Below are 12,598 nucleotides of genomic sequence, written 5' to 3'. Positions count from 1 at the left end.
TATTTTTGGTAAATTTTATAAATGAAGTTTGAAAAAAAAATAAAAGAATTGTTTTTAATAGAACGTTGGCTTAAAAAATCATTTTTAAAGCAAAAGTACTTGTACATGAATAATATGACAGTAAAATAGCAACATAATAATCAAATAAAATAATAGATTACAATATACATGAAAAATTTATAGATGACGTGACTACTAAATAGCTCTCTACTTCTCTTACAAAAAGTGCGACAACATTTGATTATTTATTAGACTTTTACCTCAATCCTCAGCCTTCAAATTTTTCTATCCAGAGTCAAGCCTTTTGGATAGGCTAAAGTTATATTATGTCTTATCTAATCAGGTACCACCCCAAATACTTCAATCTCTGATCATAATTTATGTTACATTCAACTCCTCACGCCTCTTTAATTACTGATTATGCATTGGCATACCTTTTCTCTATATGTTCTCGGAAGTATCTTGATCATGTATCTTCGTTATTAACGATATCACTCTTAGTTTATCCACGCATTCAATTGAACATCCTTATCTTCGGAGTGTTACACTATGTTTGACATAATAATATTTGTCTAAACGTCACTATTTAGAACTTACCTTAAAGCTTTGGTAACACGTTCTTGTCAAAAAATGGAAAGAAAAGTTAAAACAAAAAAAACAAAAAGAAAGAGAGTGACACATCATTATCCACATGTCATTCCTTGATAGGTCACCATTACGTTTGTTACAAACTCGCTATAGTAGCGCGTATTCACCACTTCCCCCTCTTTCTCTTCTACACACAACAAAGGAAAATTCCACTGTACCTAAAAAGAGAGTTTCAAAGGAAGAAACAATCTTTGGTATTTTTGTTTTCTTCTTCTGTATGTGAGTAAAGAAAAAAATGGTGAGGAAGAGTAGAATGGGGTGTGGGAATTACGCTGTCGTATTGGTGCTTTTGTTCTTTGGGGCTATGAAAGTGAGATCGGATTCATCAGACCATAAGTATAAATCTGGAGAAGAAGTCCCTTTGTATGCAAATAAAGTTGGTCCTTTTCATAATCCGAGGTAACCCTTTTGCCCCTTTTCATATTTCTCGTTAAAGATTTCATTTTTATGAGTTTTTTTGGATTTTGGTATGTTTTTGATATCTGGGTTGAAATCAAGATTTTGTTTTGTGTAGTATTGGGATGATTGTTATTGGGGGAAACTTTTCTGGATTTGCTGAATTTTGGGTGTATTGCTGAGTTTGATCAATATGTATTAGTGGGTGTGAGTTTTTTTTTGGATGTAGTTTACATTTTGCAGGCCTTTTGATATTTGGGGAAAACTCAAGATTTCGTTTTTGGGGAAATGTTGCTGGGATTTGCCGAATTTGGATGTATTACTGAGTTTGCTCAATCTATATTAGTGGGTCACCTTTGTTTCTGAGATTGTGAGCTTTATTTGGATGTAGTTTACATTTTGGACGTGTTGAGTATCTGGGTAAAAATGAGGTTTGTTTTGGGGCAGTGTTGGAATTAAGGGGGAATCTTGTTGGGATTTTGCTGAATTTTGATTTTTGGGTGTATTGCTGAGTTTGCTCAATGTATAATAGTGTGTCACCTTTGTTTCTGAGAATTGCGAGCTTGCTATGTTTGCAGTTTACATTTTGTACGTGTTGCACATCTGGGTAAGAAAACAAGATTTTGTTTTGGATAGTGTTGGAATGAAAAGGGGAATGTAGTCGGTATTTGCTGAATTTCGGGTGTATTGGATTTTGCTTGATGTATATTAGTTGATCACCTTTATTTCTGAGAATTGTGAGCTTGTTTTGGATGTACTTTACATATTATGTGTTGAATATCTGGGAAAAGTCAATATTTTGTTTTGGGTGGTGCTGGATGGAAAGGGTAAATCTTGTTGAGAATTTACTGAAGTTTGGCTGTAGTGTTGAGTTATCTCGATGTAAATTAGTTGGGTCACCTTTGTTTCTGAGAATCGTGAGCTCCTTTTGATTGTAGCTTGCATGTTGTCTGTGTTCAATATTTGAGCAAACATCAAGAATTTTGTTTGGGCTGTGTCGGATTTGAAAATGGGAAAACTTGATGAAAATTTGCCGAACTTTGGGTGTAATGTTGATCTATTTCAATTTTTATTTGCTGGTCATCTTCTGAGAATTGGGAGATTATTTTTTACATTTTGACGTGCTGAATTTCTGAAAAAAATAGATTTGGAATGGATTCTCGGGGAAACTTATATGATATTTGCTGGATAAACAGTAACTTCCAATATATGTTGATGAGTCTACTTGGTAATTGAGTATTGTGAATCTTTTCATCTGAGAGTATATCTGTATATCTACAATTAAGGAGAAAGACATTGTCCAACGTCTTGGTTCTTCTACATGCTAGATCAAATCTAATGTAGTCCATTTTGTAAGAGCACTATTAAAAGAGAATGGGACAAATGGCTTTTCTTTTATGCTTTTGATGTTTGGATATGGGAAGAGTTTTGTGGTGTGCATGCAGTAGTTTTTTGAAAAAGACTTTTTCTACTTCTTTTATCTTGTTTCCGCTCTTATGTTTGCTAAGTTCGTGTCTTGGCACATTAGATATCATTAGCATTTTTTAAGGATATATTCTGTATGTGATTGACCGAAGTTATAGGTGTTTTTATAATGACAAACAATTGTAGAACAAGGAAAAGAAGCTTCATAAGAGTGAGAAAGCCAGACCTATCTTCCAAGAGCTAGTCTAAACCACCACTTAGTCTTCTGTTCAGGAAATTGGTGAAAGGTAGCTACTGAGATATAATCATGAAAACCGGAGTATTTTCATCCATTTTCCTTAACCCGAGAGCTTTGCAGACAGCTCTATGCATAAGAGTTATTGTAGCATTAATCACTTTGCTTTAGATATTGAAAGATTCAAATTTTGTTCTGAATTTTGGTACTTGATTATTCATGAGCATGGTAGTTTGGAGTACCCATAAATTTCTTCACACTTGTTTGCAAGAAAAGTTCTAAAATGCACATACTTATACTCACAGAGTCTTTTCAACTTTTGTGTGTGTGTCCATGCTCACACAATCTATCTTTTGATAATTCAATATATTGTATTGTGTCTAAAGCATGTACAATGTGGATATATGGTGTGTCCTTATTCCTTTAACAAAGAATAGCAGAACTACCTAGTAGCTAAGCTAGAAAATTTTCACTTGCCCCGTGGATGATACTTATCTCAGCGGTCACTTGCACAGGAGCAGGAACTATACTTATCACTCTGAGTCTCTAGATATGGAGGCAAAAACATTCAGCATGTGCTGAGTGCCTTTTTTGGATGTTTTTGTTCACATACTTCCTTCACCAACCCTAGTTCGTTGAATCTCTTTTGCTCTTTGTAACAGTTTCACCAGTTTCCTGGAATGGTCGTTTAGTGACTTTTCTTTGATTTTTACCCTAGAGAGTTGTCTGCATCTTTGTTCGCAAATTGCTGCTGAAATGATTTCTTGCTTACAGCAATTAAACAGCAATTGATGCATCTTCCCCTGGAGTGTGTCTTTAGCTGTTTCTCGCACTTGCTCTGAGGAGTGCAAAGCATTGAGTTAGTGAAAATTGACTCCTTTAATGCAGTATATAAACTGAAACAACTTCGGTGAATCAGTTTAAACTCTTGAATAACTCTGATTGTTACTTCTACTTGTCAAAAACAGACAAAATATATCTGATTGTACTTCTCTAGCACATGCTACATTTACTGTTCTCCACTTAGATCTCACGTTTTTACTGTCAATTGCAGCGAAACATATCGCTACTTTGATCTTCCTTTTTGTTCTCCAGGTCAGGTTCATTTCTCTGCCCTCTCTTGCTCTAATATCTTTGGCCCTTTTTAGCTTTTATTGTTGACGACATTTTAACAACCATTGGAATATATATCTATTCATGCTCTTGCTTTAGGTCATGTAAAAGATAAAACTGAAGCTCTTGGTGAGGTGTTGAATGGAGATCGTTTAGTCACTGCTCCATACAAACTTGACTTCACAAATGATCGAGAAACCGAGGTAGTTTGCAAGAAGACATTGTCAAAGGAAGAAGTTGCAAGATTCCGTGATGCTGTTGCCAAGGACTACTACTTCCAGATGTTCTATGATGACCTTCCTATTTGGGGTTTCATTGGTAAGGTAGATAAGGAGGGGAAAGCTGACCCCAGTGAGTACAAATATTACCTATTTAAACATCTTCATTTTGACATCCATCACAACAAAGACCGTGTGATTGAAGTCAATGCACGAACTGACCCCAATGCGCTAGTGGACATAACTGAAGATAAGGAAATTGATGTAGACTTCATGTACTCTGTAAAATGGAAGGAAACAGAAATCCCTTTTGAGAAAAGGATGGAAAAGTACTCGCAGACTTCAGCTTTACCACATCATTTGGAGATCCACTGGTTCTCTATCATTAATTCTTGTGTCACAGTTCTGCTCTTAACTGGTTTCCTTGCTACTATTCTGATGCGCGTCCTTAAAAATGACTTTGTCAAGTATGTAACAAAAACTTTGTTGGGTAATATACTTATTAATTAAGGAGCTTGTACTTATCCTATGACATTTACTGTTTTGGTTAAAGATATGCCCATGATGAGGAAGCAGCTGATGACCAAGAAGAAACTGGGTGGAAGTACATTCATGGTGATGTGTTTAGGTACCCGAAGCATAAGTCACTTTTTGCAGCAGCCCTGGGTTCTGGCACACAGTTGTTTACCCTGTGAGTATGCATGCCTATAACATTGGTTTATTTAGTTCTAGATTTGCATAGTCCATTCAGTTCTTGATAAGTTTCTTTGACAAATGTTAATTCTTGCCGCCTCTTTTTCTCAGGGCAATTTTCATATTTATACTTGCGCTTGTTGGTGTGTTTTACCCCTACAACCGAGGAGCTCTTTTCACAGCTTTGGTGATTATTTATGCTCTTACATCAGGAATTGCAGGCTATACTGCAGCATCATTCTATTGTCAACTTGAAGGGAAAAATTGGGTAAGAAAGTATGGGGAGAACTATTTTGGTGGTTGTAAAGTAGCTTTCCTGCAAGTGCATCTCTTATTTTGTTTACTCAGATTCCTTATTTTCATCTTTTTATTCTAGTTAGTAGAGGTCTCCTAGTTTTGACATGGACCAGTCATGATAGGATTTTTAATAGTAAGGTGTAAACTTCCTCCGCGAATTTAGTTTACCAGAGTGTATTCTGCGGTACAAGTCTTGTTTCATGGGAGGGGAAATGGTGGACTCTATTTCCTAAAGATCCTTCCGACATAGGAGATCTTGGACAATGCATCCCACAATAGCTTAACTAATTCTTTTGCCTCTACAACAACAATCTTTTTAGCCGTACGGCAAAAAAAAAAACTTTTGGCAGCACACCCTAGCATATTTCAAAAATGATTCTATTAACATTATTACCCCTTAACTTAAAGCAACCTATTCTTCTATTTGGTTCTGTTGGATCTTGGATGAAAGAGTACATGAATTTTACTTTTTAGGTGGATTATGGAAGGTGGAGAAGATGTGTCTTGACTAGAGGGTCGGACAGGGGAGGAAAAGAAGGTAAAGACTTGAATAAAGGAGTAAAGAGGAAAAACAGAAAGAGGGGTTTACTGCTGAGTGAGCAAGAGATTTTGAGGAGGAGTTGGAAATAAGAGAGATGGAAGAAATTGAGAAAGATGGATAAAGATAAAATTTGTTTGGGGTGGGGGAGGGGGGGGAGGTGTTAAGTATGATTTCGTTCGAATTTAAAATTTAGTAGAAATGTAGTGGAATTATGACTAAAGGCAGTTACCAAACCACAATAGAATTATATAAGTTTTGAGAGCATAAGATAGACTTTTGTATTGTAAATGAGGAGCTTCTCTTCCTTCAGTTAGCATCATCTTTGGCCTTCCCTTGCAACATCAATTGCTGCGCCTTAATCCAAACTTATGAAGGGTCAGTTATATAAATTTTCATTGTCCTTTACGCTTCATCTGGACCTGTTTCATCCCATTACAGAAACTTGTCTTTAAGACAAATTATGTGACTAAAACTAGAGGTTATTCACATTTACGCCAACATACAAATCTGTAAAAAAAATGTTATTTTAAAGCACTCTTAATTTAAGTGTACGCACATGGCCAAACCTTAATTCCAATTGGTTGGTATCACCTCTATGGAATTTTGCTTCTGATTTTATTATGCTCTTTTCTAAGATTGCATGAATTCTCCCCCTCTCTTTCCCCATCTTTTGCCTTGCAACTTATGATCATTGAAACCGAATTCAGTTGATCCCAACAATTAATGTAGTGGGCTGTGGGTGTATCTTTCGCGTTTATAATTACTTGAGATTCTTTGCTTAGTTTCCAGTAGAAAGAGGAAAATGTGTACTTGATAAATTCAATTTCTTTTACAGGTAAGGAACTTGTTGTTGACAGGAGGTCTGTTCTGTGGGCCACTGCTTCTAACTTTCTGCTTCCTTAATTCTGTTGCAATTGGTTATCATGCCACTGCAGCACTTCCTTTTGGTACCATCGTGGTCATTTTCCTCATATGGGCCCTTGTGACATCACCATTGCTTGTCTTGGGAGGAATTGCAGGAAAGAATAGCAAGGCAGAATTTCAAGCTCCAACTCGAACAACGAAGTATCCGAGAGAGATACCACAATTACCATGGTATCGCGGAGCTCTTCCTCAGATGGCAATGGCTGGGTTCTTGCCTTTCAGCGCTATCTACATTGAACTCTACTACATATTTGCCAGCGTGTGGGGTCATAGGATTTACACGATTTACAGTATCTTATTCATAGTTTTCATCATTCTGATCATTGTCACTGCATTTATTACGGTGGCTTTGACATACTTCCAACTTGCTGCGGAAGACCATGAATGGTGGTGGAGGTAAGTTAATAGTACTTAATTGATCCAATTCTTTTCAAACAGTCTAAGGATGCAAAGCATGAAATGAGTTCTAGACACTGTACTTTTGGTGAATGCATCAAAGGATTATACTTTCCCAGGCAATCGTACATAGAACTCCAAATGTTCCTTGTGTATTGCATGTTAATATGTGACTAATAAATGCTGCACTATCATTCCAAGTATTTGTCAAGTCTCTAACATATGTTGATCTTCTAGGTCATTCGTTTGTGGTGGATCAACCGGCTTGTTCATCTATGGCTACTGCCTGTATTACTATTATGCCCGATCAGACATGTCAGGTTTCATGCAAACCTCATTCTTCTTTGGTTACATGGCTTGCATTTGCTATGCCTTCTTTCTCATGCTTGGAACTGTTGGTTTCCGAGCTGCTTTGTTTTTCGTCCGCCACATATACCGTTCAATCAAGTGCGAGTAAGATGCAGAATTCCACATTAGCCTGGTTCAACCGGTAAGCTTCTCGTTTTGCTTTCAACTTTTTTTATCCCAACACATCTACACACACCTATGTTACTCAGATCCTCCAAAGATGTCAACAGACCCCTTCCGGGATCCTCCAAAACCAAAAAATAACGCATTTATTGGAGGATCTGAGCAACATAACTCGTAGACTGTAGAATACATCAAGTTTTCATCTGGCTAAACTACACGCGATGTTCATGGAAGAATGTAACAGGGGCTTGTGTTTTTGGTGTAAAAATCGTCAACGTGCTTGGAGTAGTGCAACACATGTTAGATCCATTTAGAATTTGTGTGGAGCAACAAAGCAGAAGAAAATATGTTGACAGAAGAAGTTCAAATCAATGCTCTTTTTATTGTGTTTTGAACAAACTTACAAAGAGTCTATAATTAGTTTTTAGCTTCAGCTTAATTTTCCTAGTTTTAACCTTCTTAATATATAGAATATGGTTCTGTTATTTGCATCCTAAGCTGTTTATGTTCCAATTTGTCGTGTTATTCATACTTGTTACAGTAACCTAGTTTTCAACGCTTCAAACCGTTTGTTATTAGAATGCAAGTTATATACACCATCATCTTATCGCGCAAATAAATAAAAAATAGCAGAAACTACCAACGATTTACCTAACATGTGAGGTTTGGGGAGGGTAGAGTGTACGTAGAGAGGTTGTTCTCGAAAGACCTTTGAAAATGACGTTTTGTTTGTGATAAACCTTTGACTAAATGAAAGCAAAAAACACAACATTTATGAGCTTTGTCAAATCTAACAAACATAAATTATTAAATATTTGATTAAAGATTAAAAGGTTTGATCTTTTTACAAACTTATAGACAAACTATTTCTATGATTTTCTCAAGAAATAATAGTTTGCTTTGTTCATACAACACTATCACGTTATTTTGCATTACACATAAATAAATATTCGATAAAATGCACAAGTTTTCTCTAGAGGGTTTTGTTTCCACCATCAATATATTATATATATATGTATGTATACGAGTTTCTTAGTATAAATAGTTTTATTCTACTTTTTTTTTTTAATAATATACTTTTATTAAACTTTGAACCAATAGAGAAAATACAACAACAAAAATAAATAAAATCAAACTCCACCAGTGACACTACCATTAAAGATTTCAATAGTGTCACCTTGACATACATGATGCCACCTAAATGAACGATCATCATCCATAACATTTTGTTTATAAATAAAAAAATACCCTTCTTGTGGAAGCTCTAATTCCAATTTTTGCAACTCTTTCTTCAAATGTCCCACATTGTCTGATGGATTAACTTCGATCGGAATTTTATTAGTGCCACATTTCGATAAAACCATAATTCTTAATTTCTTCAATCCATTTCCGTTATTATTCATGGGCGATCCCGAAGAAGTAGTAAGTTTTGTTGTTGTTGTTGTTGTTGGTGGTGGTGGTGGTGAGGACACCATGATGGTACTAGGTTTGATACTAACATTGATTTCTGAATTATTTATAAGTCCATATTCTTGAAGAGTCTGATGATCCATCATTTCGATTCCATTTGCATGCATGACTAATTTACTCACATGTACACCTTCCATATCGTGAATTCTCTCTTTTACCCTCCTAACCCTATCCGTATCGTCCACCTCTAACACGACTCCGAGTTTGGATATTGGCATTTTGAAGAGGAGTTGGATTTTTCTCGTTAGTGATGATGGAGATGGTTGTTCTGCCTTGACCGCGTTATTCTTGTCAGGTTCGGATTCTACAACGAGTTGAATGTGAGAACGATCGAGGATATCAGAATAATGAACATTTAGATGATCGTCTAACACGTTACCTTTGAAGATAAGAGTTTGTTTTGGTATAGGAATACCTTGATGTCTTTGGATCTTATCTTTGATCTCCAAAATAGTGTCAAAATATCCAACTTCGATTGCAAATGACCTTCCTTTTGTTGGTTGAATGAATACATCCATTTACACAAATTATGTTTTGTGCTGTGAAAATATACTGAATATGTTATTGCTATGCGGTAAATCTTCACTATTAATTTAGTCAAAAAAAAAAACTAAACTATTGCGTAATTTAAATTAATAAATAATAGGGTACCATAAATATAGGTGAAAGAAGATTCAACAAATTTCATTTTGCTACTAAATATATGGATAGTTACAACAATATCCGATAATGCATGAGAGTCATTTGTTTGCTTTTTTTTTTCCACTTTTTTTTTTGTTTTTGTCAAAATTCTATTTAATTACTTTTTTCGATAACATAATTGTGATTTAAATGTACAAGTTGCTAAATGCTATTAATATACAAGTATGCTATAACAAAGTTTGCATAATTGCGCTCCGTAGCAAACATAGAAACGGTATAATTCGTTATACATATACAGTTGAAGCAAATTGTATAAAACGAAATGTATAAAACAAGAAAGAGAAAGACTCTTGGGCAGAAAACTGTATAAAAACGAAGTGTATAAAACGAATTATATTATTATAAGTGTATAGAACGATTATATACAATTTGAATTTGTATAAAATGAGAAGAGAGAAAGACAAAAGAGACTTGATAAGGAATATACAATTGAATCAAATTATATAAAACGAGAAAGAGAGAAATTAAATATATAATAAAAAAATTGTATAAAACGAGAAAGAGAGAAATGCAAAAGAAACTGGGCAGGGGAGTATTTTTATTATATAATTATAAGTATATATGATGAAAATATATGTACTTGCATGTGTATATATAATTTTCTCACGCTTTATACAAACAGAAACGCAATTTATACATTTCGCTTCTGTTTGTATAAGTGAGAAAGGCGAGGGTGGCGAGCGAGATTTGGAAGAGTGGCGAGCGAGATCTGGAAGAGGGGAGAGAGGGGAACAAAAATATATGTATTTATACAATTTTCTCTGTTTTATACAATTAGAAACAATTTTTATACACTTGTGTTTATATAAAAAGTGAGGAAGTGAGCAAGAGATTGGAGGAGAGTGGCGAGGGAGATATTTGGGAGAGAGGCGTCTGACAATTTTTTCGCAAACGTGTGCTATGGAGTACAATTAAATCAAACCCTAGCTACTCTATTTATTTTAAGTTATTAGTTTGCTATTATATACAATTTTCCCTTAATATATATCACATGGATAAATATTTAGGTGTACTCGATATTTATATCAATCTAATGAATATACAACATATTTTTCTATACCTTGCTATCATACCAAAAATAGTAATTCAAAATTCATATCCCTATTTAAATTTAAATTGAAATAATCGAATGGAAATAGGACACTTTAATTTGAATTTGAATTCATGTTGTTGATATAAAAAATAAATAAAAAAATTTGCATTTAATTTTAAAATTTCTATTTCAGAATAATTTTCATACTTGAAGTTTTTATCATTACAAATTATTTAGCATCTCCTATTCTATTTAGATAGATACTCTTCTACATCCAAATTAAGTGGTTGTGTTTGGATTTCGAAAAAAATGAGATTTTTAATCGTGATTTTTTTCGTATGCCTGTTGAACTCTAAATTGTTAATTGTTGCATCTTATAATTTTTTTTATGTGGTATTTAGATACATAAATTTTGTTTCAAAAACTAATGATCTTGTTTCAAATTCACGTCCACAATATAACATTCGACCCTCAAATGTTCAAATTATGATGCATAAATTGGGACAAAGAGAGACACGTTGTTACCTTAACTTTTCACTTAATCAAGATAAATTATGAATTTATTTTCACATAAATAATGTTTAAGTTTGTAGGAAAAAAAAAATGAAAAAGTAAAAGATCTTTAAAAAAGAAGAAGGGAACTTTCACATATAGTTACTTAAAACTAGCCTAATTACTCTCCATAGCTATAGTTTGATAATTACGATTCGTAGCTACATGTTATATGGAGGAGAGAGGCGAGCGAGACTCGAAGAGAGGCAAGAGAGAGGGAAAGAGTAAGAGAAAGGTGAATTGTGTATATTATACATATATATTTGTATATATGACAAGCGAGATTGGGAGAAGGAAGAGAGAGGTGATCGAGACTGGGAGAGGGAGGAGAGAGGCGAGCGAGAGAGGGAGAGAGAGAGTTGAATTGTATATGTATATGATTGTCTATTATGCATATGCATTTGTAAATATGGCAAGCGAGATTCGGAGAGGGAGGAGAGAGGCAAGCGAGAGGGGTCAGAGAGTGGGAGAGAGCTGAATTGTATATGTACATTGGTTAGATAATTGTATATTATACATATGTATTTGTATATTCAAGTGAATTATACATATACAAACGTGACTAATTATACAAACTTGAAGTCAGCCCACGTAATTAATGTATAATGTTAGTCGCGAATGATAATTATAGCAAATTATAATTACGATGAGTAATTAAATAGTATAAGTTTACTTGATTAAGTATTTTTCCCAAAAAAGAATGAAAGAAAGAAAGTCTCTAATTATAATTTTAACAATAAATATTTTGGATCTTTGAATAAAAACTAGGGCAACTTTCATATATAGCAATCAAAAAATTCATATTTGTATGCTATAACAAAGTTTGCATAATTGCGCTCCATAGCAAACATGAAACTGTATAATTCGCTACATATATACAATTGTATAATTCGCTGCAATTGTATAATTCGTTATCCTATTTCACTGCAATTGTATAATGCACAATTGTATAATGTTTTTCTCTCGCTTTATACAAAAACAGAAACACAATATATACACTTCTGTTGTATAAAGTTAGAGAAAATTGTATTTCACTGCAATTATATAATTCGCAATTGTATAATTCGTTGGCCTTTTTCTCTGCAATATTTGAAGTAAAATGTTTGTAAATTGTATAATTAAGTGCATAAGACGAAGATATATATTTTTGCATGTGTATATACAATTTTCTCTCGCTTTATACAAAACAAAAATAGAATTATACATTTCTGTGTATAAATCGAGAGAGGCGAGCGAGAATGGAGAGTGGCGAGCGAGATTTTTGGGAGAGAGACGCTGACATATTTTAGCTAACGTTTGCTATCGAGCACAATTAAATCAAACCCTAGCTATTCCATTTATTTTAGGTTATTAGTTTGCTATTATATACAATTTTGCCTAAAAACTATTCAAACTTTTATATATATATATATGTAAAATATAGTAAATTGCTCATAACAATATTCAAGATAATATATTGCAAGCACATGATTAAATAAAACATA

The 12,598-nt window shown here is 34.0% G+C and overlaps 2 protein-coding genes across 3 annotated transcripts; one reads left to right on the top strand and one right to left on the bottom strand.

Moving 5' to 3' along the window:
- Positions 1–247: 247 nt before the first annotated feature.
- On the top strand, positions 248–7,845 carry LOC101248160 (transmembrane 9 superfamily member 3). 2 transcript variants are annotated; one of them, XM_004250189.5, is made up of 8 exons: positions 248–1,047; positions 3,759–3,799; positions 3,917–4,502; positions 4,589–4,726; positions 4,840–4,996; positions 6,402–6,886; positions 7,124–7,376; positions 7,602–7,845. In XM_004250189.5, the coding sequence occupies exons 1-7, from the start codon at positions 884–886 to the stop codon at positions 7,341–7,343; spliced, it is 1,791 nt and encodes a 596-aa protein (XP_004250237.2). In that variant the 5' UTR covers positions 248–883; the 3' UTR covers positions 7,344–7,376; positions 7,602–7,845. The 2 variants fall into 2 exon arrangements, with proteins under 2 accessions (XP_004250237.2, XP_010312729.2); XM_010314427.4 differs by having other exon boundaries at positions 743–1,047; positions 7,592–7,845.
- A 595-nt stretch (positions 7,846–8,440) lies between these two features.
- On the bottom strand, positions 8,441–9,407 carry LOC104644543 (ubiquitin domain-containing protein 7SL RNA1-like). The gene has a single exon (XM_026028256.2). It carries the CDS (start codon positions 9,343–9,345, stop codon positions 8,488–8,490), a length of 858 nt encoding a protein of 285 aa, XP_025884041.2. The 5' UTR covers positions 9,346–9,407; the 3' UTR covers positions 8,441–8,487.
- Between the last annotated feature and the right edge of the window lie 3,191 nt (positions 9,408–12,598).

This window comes from Solanum lycopersicum, chromosome 11, assembly GCF_036512215.1.
Source record: "Solanum lycopersicum chromosome 11, SLM_r2.1".
NCBI classification, from domain to species: Eukaryota; Viridiplantae; Streptophyta; class Magnoliopsida; order Solanales; family Solanaceae; genus Solanum; species Solanum lycopersicum.
The sequence above is the reverse complement of the archived record's forward strand: the minus strand, read 5'-3'. Positions and strand labels throughout refer to the sequence as shown.